This window comes from Coregonus lavaretus (assembly GCF_964263955.1).
Source record: "Coregonus lavaretus genome assembly, chromosome: 20".
NCBI lineage: Eukaryota > Metazoa > Chordata > Actinopteri > Salmoniformes > Salmonidae > Coregonus > Coregonus lavaretus.
In genome coordinates, this window is record NC_140007.1 from 22,544,100 (window position 1) to 22,569,799 (window position 25,700).

At 43.3% G+C, this 25,700-nt stretch overlaps 1 protein-coding gene across 1 annotated transcript in view; it reads right to left on the reverse strand.

Annotated features, from left to right (window-relative positions):
• The window catches only part of cntn3a.1 (contactin 3a, tandem duplicate 1), a gene marked incomplete at both ends in the record, with an annotated part of 90,129 nt that overhangs the window by 14,869 nt on the left and 49,560 nt on the right, over positions 1 to 25,700 (reverse strand). Inside the window, 5 exons of the mRNA XM_084184167.1 lie at positions 6,823 to 6,998; positions 11,388 to 11,515; positions 17,356 to 17,506; positions 21,092 to 21,248; positions 25,092 to 25,231. Of these exons, the coding sequence (XP_084040293.1) occupies positions 6,823 to 6,998; positions 11,388 to 11,515; positions 17,356 to 17,506; positions 21,092 to 21,248; positions 25,092 to 25,231 (752 nt within the window). The remainder of the gene's footprint in view (positions 1 to 6,822; positions 6,999 to 11,387; positions 11,516 to 17,355; positions 17,507 to 21,091; positions 21,249 to 25,091; positions 25,232 to 25,700) is intronic.

A 25,700-nucleotide genomic window follows, 5' to 3' on the forward strand; every position in this document is an offset into this window, starting at 1 on the left:
GTGGAGGAGGAACGGGCCTTACCAGGCTGACGACTCGCACCCCTGGCTTGGTGCGTGGAGGAGGAACGGGCCTTACCAGGCTGACGACGCACACCGTAGGCTTGGTGCGTGGAGCAGGGACAGGCCGGGCTGGGCTGGCGACGCACCCCGTAGGCTTGGTGCGTGGAGCAGGGACAGGCCGGGCTGGGCTGGCGACGCACACCGTAGGCTTGGTGCGTGGAGCAGGGACAGGCCGGACCGGGCTGGCGACGCACACCGTAGGCTTGGTGCGTGGAGCAGGGACAGGCCGGACCGGGCTGGCGACGCACACCGTAGGCTTGGTGCGTGGAGCAGGGACAGGCCGGACTGGGCTGGCGACGCACACCGTAGGCTTGGTGCGTGGAGCAGGGACAGGCCGGACTGGGCTGGCGACGCACACCGTAGGCTTGGTGCGTAGAGCAGGGACAGGCCGAACTGGGCTGTGGAGACGGATAGGAGACCTGGAGTGAAGAGCGGCCACAACCCGTCCTGGCTGAATGCCTACCTTCACACACTCTGTGTGAGGCATCCGCACAGGACGTACAGGGCGGTGTACCCGTACTGGCATAACAGCACGTGACACTGGAGCAGGATATTCCGGACCGCGGAGAGGCATTGGAGACCACGAGCGTTGAGCCGGCACACTCCGTCCTGGCTGCATACCCACCTTCGCACGACACGTGCGGGGTGCTCGCACAGGACGTACAGGACTATGCCGGACCACTCGTGGCACAGTACGCCGCTCCGCATACCGCGGAACCTGCCCCGTCCCATGCTGCCATGCCTGAGTACGGGAAGTTGGTTCCGCTCTCCATCCAGGCTCCGCCAACCTGCCTTCTGGCCCCCCTAACCCGGTGGCCTCCTCTCCAAATCGCCCTGTGGCAGCCTCCTGCTGCCCAGCCGCCCATGCCGTGTGCCCCCCCCTAAACATTTTCTGGGGTTGCCTCTCGCCTGTCCGACGTTGACACTGCTGACGCCGCTGCTCCTCTCTCGCCAGGGCCTTAATCCTAGCCCAAGGTCCCTTGCCCCCGAGCATGTCCTCCCAGGACCACGATTTGCCCACCTGGGCCATCACCAACCTCTCCATCTCCTTTCCCGGCGCTTCCTCCCATGTCCAGTCCAAGATCTGCCCCTGGACACGCTGCTTGGTCCTTGTAAGGTGGGTTCTTCTGTCACGATCGTCAGGGAGAGACCAATGCGCAGCGTGTTGAACGAACATGGTATTTATTATCTTCAGTGATAACATACACAACCAACAAAACAATAAACGACTCGTAACGTCCAACAGTAACAATGACCAACTGGAACAAGAACCCACAAACACAAAGGGAAAACAGACAGTTTAAATATGGCTCCCAATCAGAGACAACCAACGACAGCTGACACTCGTTGCCTCTGATTGGGAGTCACTCTGGCCAACCTAGAAATAAACACAACAGAACTACCAACATAGAAATAAACACATAGAATGAACACACCCTGGCTCAACATATAGAGTCCCAGAGCCAGGGTGTGACAGACAGCATGCCAGGGCGGATTGCAGAGGTCTTGAAAAAGATGGGTCAACACTGCAAATATTGACTCTTTGCATAAACTTAATGTCATTGTCAATAAAAGCCTTTGACACTTATGGAATGCTTGTAATTATACTTCAGTATACCATAGTAACATCTGACAAAAATATCTAAAAACACTGAAGCAGCAAACTTTGTAAAGACCAATACTTTTGACCACGACTGTACACCACTGAGAAAAACTGTACTGTTTGATCCTAATTCAGAGAATACTGCTTAAGTCTCTAAAATGTTTGAATACCATCTTGTAACATTTACTATTTTTTATAGAAAAAGTTGGTCTATTGATGGTTATAGTTAGTATTTGTTGAGCCATTATTTAATAAATGGTGAGATAACCATCTCATTTGTTGACTAATAATACTGTTTGATAGCATTAGTTGCTTTTGTAAAGTGTACTTTAAGTTGTGATTTTGATAGTTAATTTTGATAAAGAAATATTCTCATTAGATGACAAATTATACTTTTTTGATATTATGACATTTTGTGACAGGTATTTTAAGTTTTGATAGTGCATTTTGCAAGAGAAATGTATTGTTTTGGAAAACACACTTGCACTTTAGTGGGCTAAGTTAATTATATACAGTGCCTTCAGAAAGTATTCACAACCCTTTACTTTTTCTACATGTTGTTGTGTTACAGACTGAATTTTAAATAGATTAAATTGAGATTTTGTGTCACTGATCTACACACAATACCCTATAATGTCAAAGTGGAACTTTGTTTGTAGAACATTTTAGAAATTAATAAAAAATGTTATACTGAAATGTCGAGTCAATAAGTATTCAACCCATTTGTTAAGGCATGCCTAAATTAGTTCAGGAGTAAAAATGTGTTTAACAAATCGCATAATCAGTTGCATGGACTCATTCCGTGTTCAATAATAGTGGTTAACATGATTTTTGAATGACTACCCCATCTCTGTACCCCACACATTCAATTATCTGTAAGGTCCCTCAGTTGAGCAGTGGATTTCAAACACAGATTCAACCACAAAGACCAGGGAGGTTGAACATCCCTTTGAGCATGGTGAAGTTATTAATTAGGCTTTGAATGGTGTATCAATACACCCAGTCACTACAAATATACAGGTGTCCTTCCCCTGTCGCAGGCTGAAACGGAGGCTACGTCTCCTAGTCCCTGTGCCAGGGGTTCATACGTCCCTCCACTTCACCCGCCTCCTCAAGTTTCTTTTTCGTGAAGAAGAAAGACGGAGGTCTGCGCCCTTGCATTGATTACCATGCACTTAATCCAACTACCATTCGCTATAGTTACCCTCTACCCCTCATCTCCTCTGTTATCGAATCAATGCATGGGGCGCGCTTCTTCACGAAATTAGATCTCAGGAGTGCGTACAACCTGGTGCGTGTCCGGGAAGGGGACGAGTGGAAGACAGCATTTAGCACAACCACGGGGCATTACAAATACATGGTGATGCCATACGGGTTGATGAATGCTCCATCAGTCTTCCAGTCCTTTGTGAACAAGGTGTTTTGGGACATGCTTGGTCGCGGTGTGGTGGTCTACATCGATGACATCCTGGTGTATTCCGCTACGCGCGCCGAGCATGTGTCCCTGGTTCGCAGAGTGCTGGGCCGACTGTTGGAGCATGACCTGTATGCCAAGGCAGAAAAGTGTCTGTTCTTCCAACAATCCGTCTCCTTCCTCGGATACCACATCACCACCTCAGGTGTGGAGATGGAGGGAGACCGCATTTCAGCCGTGCGTAATTGGCCGACTCCAACCACGGTAAAGGAGGTGCAGCGCTTCATTGGCTTTGCCAATTACTATCGGAGGTTTATCTGGGGCTTTGGCAAGGTCGCAGCTCCCATCACCTCTCTGTTGAAGGGTGGGCCGCCCCGGCTCCGCTGGTCTGCTGAGGCTGACAGGGCTTTCAGTAACCTGAGGGCTCTGTTCACCTCAGCCTCGGTACTGGCCCATCCTGATCCATCATTGCTGTTCATATTGGAGGTGGATGTGTCTGAGGTAGGGGTAGGCGCTGTCCTATCCCAACGCTCGGGCACGCCACCCAAGCTCCGCCCCTGTGCCTTCTTCTCTAAGAAGCTCAGCCCGGCAGAGCAGAACTATGACGTTGGTGATCGGGAGCTGAAGGCGGTAGTCAGAGCCCTGACCATGTGTAGGCACTGTCTCGAGGGGGCGAAACACCCTTTCCTCGTCTGGACTGACCACCGTAAGCTGGAGTACATCCGGGTAGCGAGGAGGCTGAACCCTCGCCAGGCCAGGTGGGCTTTGTTCTTCACCCGGTTTGATTTCATGCTCTCCTATATACCAGGCACAAAGAACGTGAAGACAGACGCACTGTCACGGCTGTACGACACAGAGGAGAGGCCCATAGACAACACCCCCATACTCCCGGCCTCCTGCATTGTGGCGCCGGTAGTGTGGGCGGTGGACGCGGACATTGAGCAGGCGTTACGCACAGAGCCATCTCCACCTCAGTGTCCAGCTGGGCTGCGGTACGTGCCGTTTAGTGTCCGAGATCGTCTTATCTATTGAGCACACACGTCCCCCTCCTCTGGTCACCCAGGCATCAGCCGTACAGTGCGCTGCCTGGCCGGGAAGTACTGGTGGCCTACCTTGGCTAAGGACGTGAGGGTGTATGTCTCCTCCTGCTTGGTGTGCCGCGAGAGTAAGGCACCTAGGCACCTAGGCACCTTCCAGCGGGTAAGTTACATCCTTTACCAGTTCCACAACGGCCATGGTCCCATTCATCGATTGACTTCCTAACTGATCTTCCCCTCTCTCAGGGTAACACCACCATCCTGCTTCTCTAAAGCCTGCCGCCTCCTTCTTCTGCCCGGTCTCCCCACGGCCCTGCAAACTGCGAAAGCCCTGTTTACTCACGTCTTCCGTCACTACGGGGTGCCAGAGGACATAGTGTCTGACCGGGGTTCCCAGTTTACCTCTAGGGTCTGGAAGGCGTTCATGGAACGACTGGGGGTCTCGGTCAGCCTGACCTCTGGGTTTCACCCTGAGTCTAATGGGCAGGTGGAACGGGTGAATCAGGATGTGGGTAGGTTCCTGCGGTTCTACTGCCAGGACCGACTGGGGGAGTGGTTATGTTCTTGCCATGGACCGAATATGCCCAGAACTCTCTCTGCCACTCCTCCACTAACCTATCCCCATTTCAATGTGTTTTAGGGTATCAGCCGGTTCTGGCACCGTGGCATCAGAGCCAGACCAAAGCTCCTGCGGTGGACGACTGGTTTCGGCACGTGAAGGAAACGTGGAACGCTGCCCACGTCCACCTCCAGCGCACCGTGCGTCGCCAGAAGGCCAATGCCGACCACCACCGCAGTGAGGCCCCGGTCTTTGTACCGGGTGATCGGGTCTGGCACTCAACCCAGAACCTGCCCCTCCGCCTGCCCTGCCGGAAGCTGAGCCCGTGGTTTGTGGGGCCGTTCAAAGTCCTGAGGAGAGTAAACAAGGTTATGTTTAGGTTGCTACTCCCTCCTGATTACCGTATTAACCCCTAGTTTCCCATGTCTCTCCTCAGGCCGGTGGTGGCTGGTCCGCTCCAGGAGTCTGAGGTGCGGGAGGTCCCTCCGTCCCCCCTGGACATAGAGGGGGCCCCGGCGTACTCTGTCCGTTCCATCCTGGATTCGAGGCGTCGGGTGGGGGGCCTTCAGTACCTCGTGGAGTGGGAGGTGTACGGTCCGGAGGAGCGGTGCTGAGTCCCGATGAAGGATGTCCTCGATCCCTCCCTGTTGCGGGATTTCCACCGTTGCCATCCGGCTCGCCCTGCTCCGCGTCCTCCTGGCCATCCCCGAGGTCGGTGTCGGCTCGCTGCTGGAGCTGCGCGTCAAGGTCACGACTTCCTCCGAAGCTGCCTCCTCTCCTTGTTCGGGCAGGCTTCGGCATTCGTCGTCACCGGCCTTCTAGCCACTGCCGCTCCTCATCTCATCATTCCATTTGTTTTGTCTTGTTTTTTAAACACACCTGGTTCATTCCCCTCATCAGTCCCTGTATAAGTATTCACTCTGCCCCCCATGTCTTTGTGTGTGATTGTTTAATGTGGAGGTGTCGATAGCGCGGTTGAGCTTTATGTACTGTATCACCAGGATATTCACCCCTGTGTTTTGTTTTCTCCAGTGCGCCGTTATACCGCACTGTAGGTGTTTTACACATTGCTGCGTACCGCTGTAATTGCCGAATAAACCATTTATTCTGTGATTTACCCCTCCTGCGCCTAACTCCGTCCAAATCACCAGCTACAGAGACAAAAAAACTCACAGCTGTAATCACCGCCAAATGTGTTTCTACAACGTATTGACTCATGGGTGTGAATACTTATGTAAATGACATATTTCTGTACTACATTTTCAAATAATCAGATTTTTTTTTATAAAAACATGTTTTCACTTTGTCATTATGGGATATTGTGTCTAGATGGGTGAGATGTTTTATTTATTTAATCAATTTTGAATTCAGGCTGTAACACAACAACATTTTGAATAAGTGAAGGGGTATGAATACTTTTTGAAGGCACTGTACCTCCAACAAATATAATGTATGATGAATGGAACTGTTGAAAAGACTGATTGCATTTAAGACACACTTTTCTTTAACATGTCAGCTTTGTGTCAAGTGATTGGTGCAGGGAGTCAAGTGTTCAAATGAAGCCAGGAGGCAAACACGATTATACAACTAATGGCATTGCTGATGAGCCGAAAGAAATATAGAACAAACTGTGGGTAGTAAGAAGCCAAGACATTACAATTGCTTTTCTAATTAAAGATAAATACATTCTACTGTAGATGACCAAATGTAATGTTTGAGCATTGAATCGACAATTTCTTAGGCACCAGTTTTTTCAAAGGAGTAGTTGTTATCAACAAGCAGAACAGGCAAACAGGCAGACCGCTCTTGTTAATTGCAAAAACTAATTTGATATGATTCATTAATGAAAATCATTCAATACACTTCCTCTAGTCCATTCACTATATATCAGCAGTAAAGTATTCATTGTTGTACTGTATATGTTATTGTGCTCATAACATAATGCTGGTAAAAATATATATTCTGCCCTTGATAGATTTACATCATTTATGAACATACACAGTAAAAATAAATTAATATGATCAACTGTATGTAATTGGATTGCAAATCACAAGTGACAACCACATAAATAAGTCAAGTAATTATAAAAGGTCATCATAGTAGACTTAATTCAAGCACATGAGTGTAAGGCAGACTCGAAAGCACTTACTCCGCCAACTTTCTCAAAGTAGCCCCCGTGGTTTCCAAAGTGGATGAGCTGTTCGTTGAAGAACCAGGTGAATTTCAAATCGAGCGTGTGGTCATGGGAGACTTGGCAGGGGAGGACGATGCTCTCGCCCACCGTCACGTCCAAATGCCCAGCTGGGCTGGTGATAACAGTTGTCTCTGCAAGAGACAAAAACAAGTTCAGCTACCTGGGCAAGACAGAATCAGCGGGGAGCTTCTCTTGTCACTATCTACTTTGTTCTGCCTATTTACATTGACAAAATGTATATACATGTTTTATAGCACTATTAGGTTTCGTTTGAGTCCATTCTACAGGTGTTTCTTTGGAGGCATGGGGCTATTCTGCTGTCTTATTAACTCAGGGACTGTTACACCTCAGTCATGTCTGAGATTGTGATTATTGTGCTTTGTTCCTGTAAAATGAATGATGTAAATCAGTCTAGTAAGGAAGGCCTAAGCAAAACATTTTTATTTTATGACTTGCGGCATTCTCTCATCCGGTAACACTTTATTTGGATTGTCCATCTGTAGATGCTCTACAGACTATGAGTAACATTTTAACTAACTGTCTACTAACCCTAACCCTAGTCTTAACCCTAACCTTAACCCTTATCCTAACCCTAAACTTAACCCTAACCCTTATTCTAAACCTAACCTTAGCAAGTAGTTGCTTATCAACAAATAGTATGACCATCTGTAGAGCATCTACAGATGGACTATCCAAATAAAGTGTGACCTCTCATCCAAACCACTTAGTATTTCATCCAAACAACTTAGTATCTTGTCCAAATGACTTGGTATTTCGACCAAATGACTTAGTATCTTGTCCAAACGACTCACCTTAAGTAGTTTAATCAACTAATTATCTTGTTTAGATTACTTATTATCTTGTCCAAACAACGTAATTTTTATTTTGTTAAATTAATTGTTACGCCAGTTGTGCTTCTATTGTGCTTTCAGACCGTGTAATGATGGCTGTAATGGTCACGGATATGATTATGCATTGACAGTTATTTGATAGCCTACAGCAGGGTTGCTTGTGATTGCCAGCTTGTAACAGATGCCCATATAGCTATCTGATTATTAATTTTCATCATGGACCTGTCTAATAAGGGCTCTAGGAGCCCATGTGAACGCCAAACGTTCTTGACTGAAGTGGAAGCAGTCATTAACACTAGGACCGCTTGGCTTCTCAGTATACAAGTACCCGCTAGAGAATGTGCCGTCGGGCGCAACCTCTAGCCTAGGCATACTGTATTGTTATCAACCAAAAATAAATACCATAGTAAAACAATATTAGTTGATTGTGTTAAACACATCTTGGAATATAAAACGATTTATTTAATTTAATTTGTAGATTTGATTTAGCTGAAATATCACAAAGAAATCGTAAGTAGTAGAGCCCAGTAACAGCTTCTTTACATAAAGAAAATGGGAAAAAATCATCTAAACTGGTGGCTGTAATGGTCAATGAATGGAGAGCGCCTGTCTAGACAGCTATGGAAATCTCCTGTTCAGGCGTTGGCTCATATTGTCATCCTTTCTCATACACTGAATGAGAATGAACAGTGTAAGTGGCTTTAGCTGTCACTGAAACTATAACCACAAGTCACTTATACAAAGTAATGCATCACTGAAGAAACTGCGAAACCACACAAACCCACTCCTCTGCACGCCTCCATTTCCACAGGTCAGTCCGGAGTCTATAATTTGGTTCCATTTTGGCCAGACGAAAAGCCATCCTATTTCAACCACAGCATGGTGGTGTGCTGCATATCAACCTAATCTTTGCTCTGGCTCTTTTGGGTGTCTTTTCCACTTTGGCGGTGCAGTGAGATACGCAGGGCTGAGTTTCCATACAGCAAGCCCCAGCTGAATTATGCATGCGTGTCATAAGCTAATGGACAGAGAATCAGACACTGCATGTCAGATGGTGTTTAAGGTCTCTATACGTTGCGCTGTCAAAACAGCCCAGTGGGTTATCTCACACCCCCTACGGTGCATTCCAGGTGAGCCCTATGAATGCATGCCCTATGAATGGATGTCTCAAGACAAAAAAAATGAGGAGACTTCATAACACATTCATAATCCCTACATGCTGCATTGATAAGCAGTGCTTATGTCAACAAGCGCAAGTTGATATTTTTGTTATGTCACAGTACTATCATTTACACTGCAATTATGAACATGCGGCTCTTGAAATAATAATTTAAGAAATGCTTATGTACTGCTTATGAATGTGTTATGGGTTATGAATGTGTTATGAAGTTCTTATGTAGGTACCCTTCAAATAAGCTATTATCTAAATGAGAACTAAGATTTACAACTGCTACCTATTGAGTTCTGAAATGATGGAATCCTTTGAACACATTTTGACATGCGTGTTAGAGCATGGCAGATGGATCAGTTTCAATGTCATCCAGCTACAATTTTGCTAGTGCATTATTTTACTTGACAATGAAAAGGGTATCATGGTTTCCCTCTTCATTGTCATCTCATTGATTTCTTGTTGCTAACATGGTATAGATGAACCACTATCAATCCAGGATAATTATACAGGATATCAGGGCTGTGCACAGACCATTTGGGGGTCAAATAAAATAAAAACTTTAACTTCAATTAATTGACTACAATCATAATCCTCTACTGCGCCTGTATCTGATCATAGCAAATGTAGCTAGAAGATTATGTAAATCAGCTATCTAGTTAGCTAGCTAGTTATAGTTATACTGTCGAAACAATTTAACTAGTCTTTATTTGATTTTAGTTTCTTTCATTGGTGACATCAGCCTTTTAAAAAAAACAGTTGATTTGTCCCCTGGCGACAGGGGGGCGGGGGGGATTTGTGAGATTAGCTAGTTTTATGGGCAATTCGTTACATTTACAGTTACACAAAAAAAGGGAATAAAATAAAAACATTTTCCTCATAGGGCAAAAGGGCAGGTTCTCGAGCACCACTTGGGCCCTATCTGTGCACATTCCTGCTGGGTATGTCTCTCCACAAAATAACAGTCTGTGACATTTGTTGTAGCTTTCATTGCTATCATAACAGCCAGACACTTATTTTAGATTAAATAAGTAGTTGATTGTAGCATGGTGCTAGCAATGGTAAAATTAAGAGTTTGATTCTTGTATGGCACCATGCTGACAGATCACTCACTCTGCTGAGAGCAGGATCCGAACTTGAGAAACACACACGTAACTTACGTAACTTAAACTTTAATGTGAGGCATGCATTGATGTGAAATTGTGTATCTGCAATTCAGTTTGAGTTAAGGACAAATATGGAGATATGGTTACATGCCCATATCTCAAGCCCTGAATGTGAATGTACTATTAAAGGGAAAATCCACTCAAAAACGATATTTTACATTTTGCATAATAATAATAATAATATGCCATTTAGCAGACGCTTTTATCCAAAGCGACTTACAGTCATGCGTGCATACATTTTTGTGTATGGGTGGTCCCGGGGATCGAACCCACTACCTTGGCGTTACAAGCGCCGTGCTCTACCAGTTGAGCTACAGAGGACCACATCATGATGATGTGGCCGGTGAAACTTTGCTTCTTGAAATCCAATATCTTGAAATCTTGACTGCTGACATACAAAACATTTGCGACTGTATCAACAGTGGACTAAGGAAAAAAATACCAAAATATTGTTTTTTTGTGAATTTTCCCTTTAAGAATGGTACTGAATAATTGTACTGAATGTGGCTGATATTGATTTCTTTCAAAGGGTGCTGGCTGTATTTCATGAATATAATCTACAAAAATCACCTATAAAATATAGATATACAGTTTGTAAGATACTGACATTCTTACAGGCAAAAGGGCTGAAAAAAAGGAAATGAAAGCAGTTTCTATACCAAACAATTTGCAATTCATAATTTGTTAGGAATCACCGAAAGGCATTTTAATAGAGCACTGTTGTTGACTCTGCTCTTTAGAAGGGCTTGGAAATCCATTGCCTTGCAGAAGTGGGTGATTTAAATGGATTGAACTCTTAAACAAACAGAGCATGGCTATTAGCTACCCCAGGAATATATGAATTAAACATTAAGGCATAGCAATGCAATTAATCTTAAATCCAATGCTAAGTCTGACCCTGCCCAATCAACTAATTGTATGTTTGTGTGGTACATGGAAACTAGCTGTTATTGTACCGTCCATCCATACATGGATCTGTAGTCTGGTTCCTGTAATGAGACACTTGTTCATGGATAGTGCAGATAGTTAACTTCTATTGCCAAGGAAAACATTGGTCCCTTTCTTCATGCTCTGGAGATGTAAAAAGTCATACAATTAATTTTGTCCTATTCCAAAATACCTCCTCTTCTCCAATAGTGCAGGGTCATTATATTAGCCGAATTAAAAACTCTAAGGGTCCTACTCTCAACTAATAACAACCAACCAAACCTACTCGTGAAGCCTACAGTACAATCTGCTGCTGCAAGCATCCAGTCAGTATTTTGAAAAAATGTACATCTTAATGCAAGGATTAGAGAAATGGAGAGCCAACTCAAGGAGTGGAAGTAGAGATACCTTTAACCAAAAGACTCCCAGCACTGCTTGCCACTCCAAACTGGTTCCTTGCCACACAGGTGTAGAGGCCGGCATCCATTTTGGTAACGTTTGCTATTCGAAGACTTCCATTGTCCAACACTGAGACTCTAGAAATGAATACAAATAATGAATGTCAATATCTTGCCACAGAAACTGTCATCCACCTAAGGCCTGTTTCTGAAGGTTTGAGAATGCTATTATTGAGGAGTGGGTAAAAATAAATAAAAAAGAAGTACCATTTGTGACCATTGTGACTATTTCACCTGCATTGAAACTATTATTTTAAACATTGTTCTAAATCTTCAGTGAGGAGTGAAACCATTCTGTTCTCTTCACAGATCCAGACCTCAACGGCTGCAGTTTCTGCTGGTTATATCAGCCTTGTCATTGAATAATCGATTTCAATAGACCAGTTGTGTGGACTCTGTCTGATATTGTGTGGACTCTGTCTAGTAGTCAGAACAGTGAGATGTTTTATTGATCAATTAAGAAAAGAGAACCAGTGGTACTGCTGCTGTGGCTCAGACTGGAGCTGTGCACCCCTGCCCTTGACCATCAGGTACCATGACAACAGCCCATAGTTAAAGGTAGAGTCAGCCATGCACCAAGTAAACAGCAATATCGGGCCGACTTACGCAATAACTAAGAATGTGAATCGCGAGGCCAAAAGTCTCTGCTGTTTTGGTCCAGCAGCTAACATGTTGCGTGACGCACACACGTGCACATGCACATCTTTTTTCTGTGTGAGTGCAAGAGCTTGAAACGTCCTCATCTGCAATATCTGCTTGTAGCACTGTCATATCACTACGTTTAAAGCTTTTGTATAAACACTGGTGCCACCGATCTAAAGCCACACATCTGTTGGTCAGAGTGATATGTAATGAAAGGCTTATGAAGTTGTAGTTTGTTTAAAACTAATTGAACTCATCTTAGATAGTAACCATACTGATGATTAAAGAAATTAACCAATAACTTAATGCAGAATAAAAATGATTGATACAAATAACTAAATGGCAAGGCAGATGACGTGTGATCTATAATGTGTAAATTGCAGAAGATTTCCTGTGTAAACACTAAATATATAGTATATCAAGTATATTCATAGCACATCATGGTTGCCATGTGAACATAAGCAAGTTGCTGAGTTGAATTAAGTGATAGATTCCGACCCAACCATCTGAACTAGCACTGGCGTTATTTTCATATTCTGATAATACCGTCCGCTATTAATCAATAAGTAAGTCGTAAAAATGCAGATCCCTGCACATCCCTGCTCTAAGCGGCTCTCTCATCATCAAAACTGCTCAAGAGGGTGTGATGAGGCTAACCAATGCCCTATGCACATTAAAAAAGCTTTAAAAGGAAATGAAGCTACATTACGGCTCCCTAAAAGATACCCCTTAGCATACAGGATAGCTATCTCTTCCCAAACAACCAAATATGACCTGCTAAGCTCACCAGAATCACATGGCATTAGTCCATTTCTATAACTAGGCCCCTGGGAGAGGGAAGCATTTCTTCTAACTTTATCAGAGGGCTTCCAATGAAATGGACCATAATAAAGAGTTATGGATATGAGATTTCACTGCACAGACTTCCTCCTTATCTTTCAAAGCGGGAATAGAATATAAAGATGCAGCCCATATTTACATTTACGGTGTATGACAACGGAATACTGTGTTATAATTAAGGTGTATGGGGGCCGTTGTGAAATTCGGACAAAAATCACAGTTTAGGGACAAATACAATTTTTTCTCTCTGTTATTGGATGGTGATAAAGATACAGACCCTGGCTTGGAGAGTTAAGGGCAGTATGTATCAATTCCAAGGATGTAAGCAGCAAGCAGTCATTCTCAGAACAAACCAAGGGGAATTATTCAATTGACTTGGGGAAACACGTTAAAGTGGGTAACAACCAATTATGTATATATACCCTAGATGACTGACAGGGGTGCACTGTTTTGAAGCCACTGCGCAGCCATTTTTGTACTCCTCCACCATTTAAATGTTTTTATATTGGAAGCTATAGAAATTAGTTTTTGCCAAGTATATTCTATTACACACACCTTAATGCATACTTTTAAATGTATTATGTGAACTGAACATAAAAAATAAAATAAAAAACACTATGCCCCTTAAAGTATAATTTCTTGAGCGTACTAATGTTACTGTCCCCACTACAACAAATAAATACTTAAATACATCAAATTTTGTATTCAAACATTTAATTGAAATACTGTAGAATTCCATTCATTCCTATGGAGGACTGCTCCTTCTGAATACCACCAATATGGCGGAGGTGGCTTCAAAGCCTCTCATTGGCAAATACATAGCATCAGCCATCCCAGGGTTTGTATACATAATTGGCAGAAACTCCAGGGCATACCACACTCCAGAGCACTATGTAGGCCATGGCTATCAGCTACATGAAATAAATCTAATAATTAAATAATGTGAATACACAAACCTCAAAAAGCATTGGAAAGAGAAAACCATTAATTGTAGTCTTTCTACAATACTTTTGTTGTGCTGATATGGGGTATGTACGAAACATCAAATTGTAGAGTTTTCATCTCCTCATTGCGATACAAACATTACACTCTCTTCCTCAGTTTTAGAGACTCTTTAGGAACGTATTGCAGTCTGTTTGGTTGAGAGGCTTACAGATGGATTATATATTTTTTCAAGCAACAACGTGTGCTGTTTAATATAACATACTGTAGAGGTCTAATTCAAATTCCAATTTTATAAAGCTATTTTGTGAGTTTTGTCCTTTCCATTTGGTCAGCATTGAAATTGAATTACTTGTAAGCCATTGCGGTTAATGTCATAGCCCCAGCATAAGTACACACACAAATCCTGTTTAAGACGTGCATGTGATGCTCAGTGCCACCGCTGCATGACTTGATTAAACAATCACCACCCCAACTTGTTCTTGGTACGTTTGCTCTCCTCTGGCCCAGAGCATCAACACATAATAATACCATGAAGATTATAAATAAGTATCAGTGTTAGGACAGTGAGATAGATTAGTAGTGTTGCACTCCTGTAGTAGCAGTGGTGCAGTCCTATCTGGATAAAGAGGTGAAGAATCCTTAAGAACAAACAGGGGAAATTGGTTTGTGAAAGATGCAGCTATAACCCTAGCCAACAACTTTTTCTATACACATCTCTACTCTAGGATATTTCCTTTTTGAATCAAATATTTCTTAGGTGTAGTTGATTTGATCCCTGAGCAGATTAAAATTGTTCACACCAGGAATATATCTGTACAGAAATAAATAAATATTGTCCAAATTCATTTTTAGGAGCATTACTGAAGCATTACCATAGCAAAATACGAGTGGAATTTTGACACACCTCACACTCAATCTTTGGAATGATATTACTGCTAGAAGCCAGTTCAAACAATAGCACCTCTTTCTTGTTCCTGAGCGAGATGTATCAACCCTGCTATTTCTTCAAAGCAGCCTGGCTCCACCTGGTACATCACCTCTGGTCCTTCCCAATAATGTTGGCAGAGGGAAGTGAGACTTCCAGGCCTGCGGATGGATATCCAGGAGATGCAGCACAAAAGCTGCTGAGGCAGTTAATACAATTAATCCCAGATCAAATAAGAAATGCAGACCCCCACTGATTCTTCACATGCACCGGCAGATGTGCCCATGTTGTAATGTCTCCCGTTAGGCGTTCCTCTTTGCAAATGAAGATGCTATTGCAGTGAAGATAATAATAACAATAGCAATAATTTGTGTAATTTCTATAGCGGTTTTCATAACAGAAAAAATAACAAAGTGCCTAAAAAGCAAAACTACAAGCAATATGGAAAATGTATGAGTATTGGTTACAACAATTAAAGCTATACAGTAGGTCAACCAGAGGTGAATAACATAGCACAAGGTAACGTTGACATCAGCCTTGTAAAAAATGGATTATGTGCTGTTGCCAAATCCTCTGTATTTGTTGTTGTGCCATACCTTATTTTCTTGGTATGACAACGAGCATGACAGAGGAGCTGGCTACTGAACAAACTGATCTGCTACCAGGCTACATTGAAGTAAATCTATAGCAGACTTAGATAATTATGTGTGGTGGATAGAATTATTTATATACTGCTAGGGAAGGTTAGATTGCTACTGTGTGATTATTTTCAATGTTCTCTCATCTCATGCCGGAGGTCAGTGCCACCTCTGGACCACACATGGCCCCTGGGGATTTGATTCCCAGATAAACCTCTTCTGACAGTTCATTCCTCTTTCGCCTGTCCCTGTCACTCTCTATTCTAATCGGTGTATCTGAATGAACAGTCAAATATGTAAGGTGAACAGTATTCCGTTGTCATCCCGTTGGGTCACTATCTCTACAGTAAAACCAGTAAATAGAGCCTTATCTAGGCTGTCTGAGTTATAGCAGCTAATATGAGACTAGCGCACACATAATTAGTGGCCATATTTAATGTATTGTAGGAACTCTGCCCAAGGCCAATGTTGTACTACCTGAATTACGGTGCGTGCGTGCATGTGGGTGCACGTGTGAATCACAGGAGGTTGGTGGCACCTAAATTGGGGAGAATGGGCTTGTGGTAATGACTGGAGCGGAATCAGTGGAATGGTATCAAATACATCAAACACATTGTTCCCAGGCGTTTGATGCCATTCCATTAGCGCCGTTCCGGACATTATTATGAGCCGTTGTGTGAATGAGTCATCATATTCACAAAATTCTTTGCATGACCATGCTGAACCATGCCACATTTATAGCGCCTATCAATGAAAAAGGCCAAAGATCAATAAAAACTAAGACATCACCACTACAGTGAATTTATAAAAACCTGTGATTCTGATAGTTTTTGCACAATTCATACAACATTACTTTGACCAATGGCACTGTGGTGTAGAGAAAGAGAGCTTTTCCAGCCTTTTCCATTGTTGCTCTACCTGTAGTGCCAGAGGTATTACACCCAGATCTACAGTAATGGAATTAGGTTGTTAGCCAGTTCACCCAGTGCCATTATACCACAAAGGGGATGTCTAGCTAAAGTTGTAAATCCACCGATGATTGATCATCGCTGCTTGAGATTTCATCCACTACCCTGGTGTCTCAATTCCTGGCTCATACATTCAGCTCTAACAATCTTCTCACTTGACCAACCCAGTGGTAATGAGCTGATGGATCAATGGATCGATTTGTGTGCCAAAGACTAGAAAGTCCCAATTACCTTAAGTAAACACTAGGAAATCAGTTCCACACAAAGCCCAAGACAGCGTAGTAGAGTAGCGGAGAAGGGGAAATGAAAGAAGATTAGAAAATATATCAGTAATTCTACAGGACTCTAATCTCATGTTAACTCATCAAAAGTAATTCAACATTGGTAACTGTGTGGCACCAAATGGCTTTGTACTTAGAAGTGTTTGTATGCATCCCTAAGAACTACTACGGCAGTGTTTCTCAATCTCCAGTCCGTGGGCCTGTGTCGGTCTGTGGGATGTTGCTTACCAGTCCCTGGTCCCAGATGGTTAACTGACACTAATTTAGTAACCGCTACATTGGTAGTTGTTTTGCAAGTGGTCCCTCAAGGAGGAAAAATCATAGCTAGCCCTGACACAAGATGAGGGACCATAGTTTGCCAGTCACTGGTATGAAAAACACTGAACTGATACAAAGCATCCTGTAAAATAATGACAGTGTCAACAACTGCATTTCTCAGAAAGTATGGGCATCAGACCTGGGTTCAAATAGTATTTTAAACCTTTCAAATACTTTAGCGTGCTTGACTGATTCTGCTTAGTGCGATGGATCCAATGAAATAGTCCCAAAATCGCAAACAATACCCATCTGGCACTCCAGACAGGCTGAAGTAAATGCTAAAAAGTATTTGTATTAAGTACAATTTGAATCCAGGTTTGTGAATGCCCCTTCTCAATCCTGTCCCAGCTTTCCACCATACCTGTGGCTCTCTCGGAGTGCTTCTTTCCCCTTCCTCCAGGAGATCATCCCATGTGGAGACATCTTAGGCCTGCACTCAATCAGAACGTCACCCCCCTGCCTGGCCAGGGTCTGGGGCTTCAGCATGTTCTGGGAGAAATCTGGGGCTACAGCTACGAGAGAGAGATTAAGAGACGGAGACAGATCTCAATTGACTAAAATAGAGAGATTGAAAGAAGAGAGAGAAATCGAGAGAGCGCATCCCTCAGAACATGTAGGTCACCTTATCTATTAGGTAGGTCAGCTAACCACACGTCCTCCATAGACACCACACACACACACACGCACACACTCACATTTGGAGCGGACGTCTTTAAAAATACATTCATTTAAGAAAGATACTTCACAGTTTTAGAAAGCCTGGCATTTTTCTTTGATGGGGTGTAATACATCAAGCATTCAGCCGTGGGGCTTTGACAAAAAAGAAAAGATGTAAAACGAGCGGAGGCTTTGTAGCCGCTCCTTTAGGCTTTAATTACTAACACTCCGACATCTGGATCTGTTTTGTATGCATATCGACTCAGCAGAGCGCCCTTCAAAGCCAACACGCTGTCGAGCGACGATGACAGCGCTGAGAACCTGTGCAATGCGGCTTGCAATTATTTCCTGCCACCTTGTGTAAGAAAAAAAAAAGAAAGATACAATGTCACTTCCTCCCTTTAACCCTTCGCCTATATGCATAGGGCTAAATTGAAATGTTTCTTACAGAAGAAATATGAAAAGCATATACATAAGCATGGTAGTAATTGAAAGGGAACAGTTTGGAGATTATGGGAAAATTATTAGACCAAAGGTGAGGACACAACAGTTTACCTGACACAAGACTGAATCCAAACATTACACTGTGCATTTTACATTTACTGTACTTTTTGCCGCATTTGTTGATAACGAAATCTGAAAATACTCTGGATACATTCAGTAACATGATAAGAATATTCCTGGAAAATGTGGGGTAGGTCCTCAATGTCTCATCTTTCAAAATACATAGTCCTCTTAATTTACAGAATTTTCCTCACTCAGTCAACAAAACATTTGCCCAATTAGCGGGAGGGATGGGGGCAACTTCTTGTCACGTCCGGTGCTCAAGTTCAGAACGGCTGTCAGTCAAAACCCATACAGCACTGTGAAGTGCAGAGCCTGAGCTCTGACGTCATTTATTGCATGTTACTGTACAGCCACTGCGTTTCAATTTAGGCTTGCCCAAATCTGCTATTTTCAACCTGTATATGGGTACGGGTGTAAAGGGTTAATATCTACAGAACAACATATATTGTTATTACATTTGCCCTGGTCATTTCGGTGTCATGCCTTAAAACAGGGGTTCTGATACTTCTTAAGCCTGGCATCCAAATGAGAAATTCAGTCTTTGCCTGGGACCCAAGCTCATGAAAACATGCCACCTTTTGGGGGCTCTAAGTGAAATTTGGTTGGGGGTCGCCCCACCTCACGGGCAAAACATTTTAGTGGCCCCCCTCTTGATGGCGGAGAGAATAATAATTTTAAAAAGTAAATTTCCTGCAATTCTACACATTTTGCGATGGGACGGAGAGAAAATGTAACAATTTTATTTTAAAGAATCATGCAATTATACCCATTTTGCCATCGGGTGGAGAGAAATCTTTGCAGTTTTAAAGCTAATTTCCTGCAATTCTACACATTTCGCCATGACTTATGCCATGTTAATATGATATCTGAGTGAGAGTGACTGTCAGTGACTAACAAAATCAATAGGGGCCCCCTGGAGGTCAGGGGCACGTGCCCTGCGTGCCTGGTCGGTATTCGGCCATTATTACTAGATAGCTGGCTATACTAACTTACCAATCAAAATATTGGCTAATTGAGTGACTATCAGTGACTGACATAACAAGACAAAATTTAGTAATTGCATCTTGTGTATTCTATTATTTTAACTCTCAACAAACAGTAAGCTGAGATCTTGACGGAGTGCCGAAAACTCTGACATGTCGTGACCCACCATTAACATGTCCGCGAGCCACTTTCGGTCACGACCCATACTTGAAGAAAGGCTGCCTTAAAAGACTTGGGGCTCGATTCAATCCATAGCACGGAAGATCTGCGTTGTAGCGCGATTTACATTTAAAGGCAACATTACCACGTTTGCAGAGATTGCATTCACGGTAAATGCTGCATATGTCGGCTGAATCGGAAATGACCTTTAAGGCCTAGATTCAATCAGTTCCAGCTCTAACCAACAACTGCGTAGCAGTTTCATTGTTTTTGTTTAGGCAAAGTCGGAAGTGTATAGTAACTACGTTGGAGTGGTCGAATTGGTGAGCGGCTGCTCTTGTCGTCATTGTCACGTAACCACACCCGTCCTTTAATCCCACCCGTGTTAGATGTTCTGAACGTGATCAAGACAAAGGAGATGATTGTGGACTACAGGAAAAAGAAGAAGACCGAGCACGCCCCCATTCCCATCAACGGGCTGGAGTGGAGTATGTTGAGAGCTTCAGGTTCCTTGGTGTCCACATCACCAACAAACTAATATGGTCCAAGCACACCAAGACAGTCGTGAAGAGGGCACGACAAAACCTATTCCCACTAAGGAGACTGAAAAGATTTGGCATGGGTCCTCAGATCCTCAAAAGGTTCTACAGATGCACCATCGAGAGCATCCTGACTGGTTGCATCACTGCCTGGTATGGCAACTGCTCGGCCTCCGACCGCAAGGCACTACAGAGGGTAGTGCGTACGGCCCAGTACATCACTGGGGCCAAGCTTCCTGCCATCCAGGACCTTTATACCAGGCGGTGTCAGAGGAAGGCCCTAAAAATGGTCAAAGACTCCAGCCACCCTAGTCATAGACTGTTCTCTCTGCTACCGCACGGCAAGCGGTACCGGAGCGCCAAGTCTAGGTCCAAAATACTTCTAAACAGCTTCTAACCCCAAGCCATAAGACCCCTGTATATAGCCTCGCTGTTGTTATTTTACTGCAGCTCTTTAATTATTTGTAACTTTTATTTTTTATTATCTTTTTATTTAATGTTTTTTTGGTATTTTCTTTGGTATTCTTTCTTAAAATTGCATTGTTGGTTAAGGGCTTGTAAATAAGCATTTCACTGTAAGGTCTACACCTGTTGTATTCGACGCATGTGACAAATAACATTTGATTTGATTTGATTTTGATATAGAAATACTGACACTCAAAATGAAAATCATTCAACAAAATAATAAGGATTTACAGTTTCAGCCTAATTGAGGTATAGATTACAACACACATTCCAGTGTTCGAACTTGTAAACAAGGCTGCATTGGATTATTACTAATGCGACTCAGCGCATCCTGCCAATGTTCGCGATAGGTATAACACCGGGAGCCACTTGCTAATTTGACAGCTCCAACGCAGTTACACCTCCGACATCACCTAAATAAAAACAATCAAACTGCTATGCAGTTGTCGGTTATCGCAGGTTAAGGCAGAACTGGTTGAATACAGCCCTAAATGTCAACCACACTACAACACAGATCTTCCGCGTTACGGATTTAATCGACCCTGTGGTTTCCTCCAGGATTGAGACTATGGGAGGATACATGTATAGCATGCAGTATGGCCTTCAGTGGCTTCAACCCCATTATATTGCAAACCTTGCTAGTGACCATAGCTACAGAAGAGAGCTAGTTATGCAGCTGAACGACGATGACGATGATGATAATGAGATTGGCATGCTCAATCTTACCTATAACTCGGAGTTCAGTGTTGGTTAAGACCCGGCCATGCTTATTCTCTGCAACACACTGGTACATCCCAATATCGGCCAGCTTCAAGCTGCTGATGGTCAGGACTCCGTTGTTCACTTGCACTCTGTCCTGAAAAAGAGACACCTGGTTTTCCATCTGAAAGTCAGAGAGAGAGCTATTGTACTCATAGTATGGCAGGATGCATTCAACAGGTTCAAACTAATGAGAGAAAAACAATGTAGGGCAGGATACTAACACACAGCTCGGACAGCCATGCTCGGACACCCATGCATACCCCACAAGACATGCCACCAAAGGTCTCTTCACAATCCCCAAGTCAAGAACAGACTATGGGAGGCGCACAGTACTACATAGAGCCATTGCTACATGGAAACTCTATTCCACATCAGGTAATTGATGCAAGCAGTAGAATCAGATTTTAAAAACAGATAAAAATACAGCGGGGACTGTGAAGCGACACACACACAGGCACAGACACACATACATATGGATTTTGTATTGTAGATATGTGATAGTAGAATAGTGGCCTGAGGGCACACACTTAATGTGTTGTGAAAAGTGTTATGAAATGTAATGTGATATTTTAAATTGTATATAACTGCCTTAAAGTTGCTGCAGCTAATTGGGATCCTTAATAAATACAAATACTTGCTGACACTTTAAGGTTTGGTGTTCAAATGAAAGAAGATCCCACACACTGTGCTTGAAAAGTATAATTTCAATGTATTGCTTCTCTATACTGTATACTTTAGGTTTGGTAACATTTTGTTTGAGGCCTTTTGACGAAGGGCTGAAGTGTAACCAAATGAAGTGTTACCTCACGACTTAAACATGCCAAATAAGGCACTGATGATTTATGAAACAGCAAACTATAAGCAGTTTATGAGCACATAATAAGGGCCTTGCGTGGACACTTGAAATAATATTCCATGGAAACGGGTGTATTCCGCTGGAAGACCTGATCTAATTTCAGCGGTAGCCACTCTTTCTCCTCGTCAGGGGGGTGGTAATTAAAATACTGCTAATTTTCTGGGGTGCTAATAGGCCCATAGGGGATTAACCCCCTCTGCTAAAAATGGTCCTGAAACCTCATCAAATGAGAGTTTTATATGAACAGTCCCTGTGGAATTAATCAGGAACATAATAGACTTGCTAAATCTGGGATGACCGTCTTATTCAGAAGAACTGTTTGTTATGCAGGAGCAAAAAAAAATATATTGAGTTGATAAGACGCACACATGTGAATGCAAGTACACAAACAAACACACACACATGCACACACAAGCACGCACGCACAAACACACACACAAAGTGGATGACATCCACTTCTTTCCTCCTCTATTCTCTCTTTGACCTTTATGAGAATTGGCACTGCTTCCTACTCCCCTTTTATAGTTGTGTCAATTTAGTCGGGCTACACTCATTGTTCTTGCCCTTGATCTTCTCCATTGAGTGCAGCCGGTCCTTTAATGTCATTGAGAGAGCAGTTCCGGAGGGACCGTCCTGCACTCTGTCTGTTGTCTGAAAGCATTACTGCTCTGCCTGTTGAAAATACAAGGCTGTCCCTTACCATCAGTGAGTGACCCTGCTGAGGAGCTTCAAATGGGGCCCTTATGAGTCTCAGTCATGCGATGGGCGAGTGGCTGACTCAGTGTTAGAGGCTGCGAGAGGGGGCAGTGCATGCAGCACTTGGGATGGCACACAAAGCGTGAGTCTCTGTGTCTGTACCAGTGTGTGTGTGTGTGTGTGTGTGTGTGTGTGTGTGTGTGTGTAGGGGTTGTGCCTCACTGTGCCATTCGGTGCCCAGCATTGTCCACTTGAACAATTAGAGGAGGTTCTAGCTCTTAGCAGATACAATAAATGGAGGCATATATCTGCTTTATGGATGTCATTAATTAAGCTTGACTATTCTCTGATTTTAGCAGTATTTTACGTTGGTAGTGGAAAGGCCATTTGAGCACCATATGTCGTATGAAATGGATTTAACGATCCCATCACTGACACAGCTAGGTGAGCAGACACAAAAAACAGCAACGATTCCAAAGTCATGTTTGTGACTTTAGAGGGCATTTGTAAAAATCCGAACACCTCGAGATGCACTCATTAATTTGTCCAGGGCTAGCTGTGGAGTGGGGAAATATATGCGTGAGAAGGTCCTCGTTTCAAGAGGTGACATTTTAAGTGACAGCCCTACTCAACGCCATCTACTTCCCTTGGCGTCTAGCCAACATTAGTAACAGTCGGAGCAAAAAGAGAGACTGGGCCGGACAGATTCATTGTAATGAGGAATAACAAATGGCACCTTCCCCTTCCTTTCCTCCAGGAGAGGCTATAAGGACACTCCTGACCTGTAAAACCACTACCCAAAATCTGAAACTAAGCCTTACCTTAACCCTAACCTTAACCAAACCCTTAACCCTAACCCAATTCTAACCGACTGAAATTAAATACCGTTTTGCAGATCAGGAGTGTCCGTATAGACTTTTCCCTTGCCTCCCCTCACCCACTACACCACTGACCTTTGAGTTTGGGAAATTGATTAAATGCTGCCTCGGTTGACGGTGGCATTTCGAAAATGGTAACACCCCATCTCATTAACAAAGCTACATGTATGAAAAGTGTGTTACCTTTCCTCCGCCGACCGATATTTTGAATAGAATATGTGATTTGAAAGTCAATAAACACTGAGAGACACTGGTATACTAACAAGTGTTTTATGTGGTCCGGGATGTGTGGTGACTAACACTTGACCTTCGAATGACCCCCTCATGGTTGACCAAGGATTGCATATTTGAGACTGCTGACCACGATTCTTAAATCAACTAAATGGACACCTGTTCACTTATACAAAAAGTGTTTAACACATTTCCTGTTTAACACAGTGGAAGGTTCATTACGGAATTCCAACACTTTTTTTTAATGCATTTTTTTACCTTTATTAAACTAGGCAAGTCAGTTAAGAACAAATTCTTATTTACAATGACGGCCTACACCGGCCAAACCCGGACGACGCTGGGCCAATTGTGCGCCGCCCTATGGGACTCCCAATCACGGCCGGTTGTGATACAGCCTGGAATCGAACCAGGGGGTCTGTAGTGACGCCTCAAGCACTGAGATGCAGTGCCTTAGACCGCTGCGCCACTCGGGAGCCCACTATCAGTGTCTGTGATTCACAGGAGCTATCACAATAACAAACTAAGCCAAATGCATGAATGTGAAATCTACTCAGTGTGATAAGGCTTCTCGTTTCCTTTCCCTGGGGAGAAGTGGCTTAATGGTAAAAACTCGGAAGAGCAGATAGAAGAGATTGAAAATCAGATTACTGCGGTGCTCAGTGTTTGACAACAAGCAGAAAATTGCATCACTTTGGCTCATTCGCAAAACAAACTCACCCTGCTACACAGACATGTCGGCCTTTATCAATTGTATGCTAAGATTCAGCTATTTTGTGTCTCCAAGCTCTTCCAAATAGAATGACTATGCTATGTTCTTCAACCCATAAACAGTCATGTCATTGCTTACCATATTAGCAATGCATTTTCTCACTAAGCAACAATATGGTCAAGTATTTGGATGAAACATTTTGCATTATTTATGAGTAAACACTTTGATTTACACTGGTCATGTCCCAGGGTCTTAGGACAATAGAATTACAATTAATTAGTCTGATAGGCTTTTTCCGTTCGAGTAATTTGAGTAATTGGGTAACACCTCTTATGAATATCCTCTTCATAATGCATTAAAAGCACATTTATAATGCCTTATGAGGTATGCAAAATGCTCTATAATGCACACCATCGGTGCAATTAGCTGCTCATCTATAACTACATTCTAATTATATTTTTGTAAATTAGGTCACATTGTGGTATTGCGGTATCACCTAGCGATAGTTTATCACAAAAACCTGTACTGCAATAAAACAATTTTTTTAAAGAAGTGAGACTGGCCTCCCTCCAGCTCTCACAGGAAGCCACCCACCTCCATCGGGTCCAGAGGCTCGCCGTTTTTCAGCCATCGGTACGAGGACTTCGGTTTGGCACTGGCCTTGCACTCCCACACCAGGGTGTCATCGATTGGCTTCTGTGCATCCTGAGGCTTCTCAATCAGGTGAGGGGGAGCTGCAAGGTCCACAGTATACAACACTCAATGAACGAACATCTCAACGTTTATGCATTGTTTACCGGGATTCTGGATGGTGGTTACGATTGCAAATGGGTTACAGTTTGTGAACATAAATCAATGAATCAACCGAGCAGGCAATTAGTTATAATAAAGCAACCAACCAAGCTATTCATTAATCAACTTCCCATGAACCCAAATCTGACCCCAAAAGAAGCAAAAAAACAAAAACAGCAGCAATGAGAGGTTCAATAACAGAGCCCATATACAGCTCTTTTGTCACAACCATTTTGAATGAAAAGCTTATAGATTGGTGATTGGCTTAGGTTAGTTCATATTGACTCGACACATTATTGTGAATTACTGCTAAGTGAAGTGGATGTGAGTCTAAGGCAGCAGCGTTTTAAATAAAATCCCAAATCCATTTCTATTGGAAAATGGTGGAGTATTTAAAATGGTGGTTCTTGT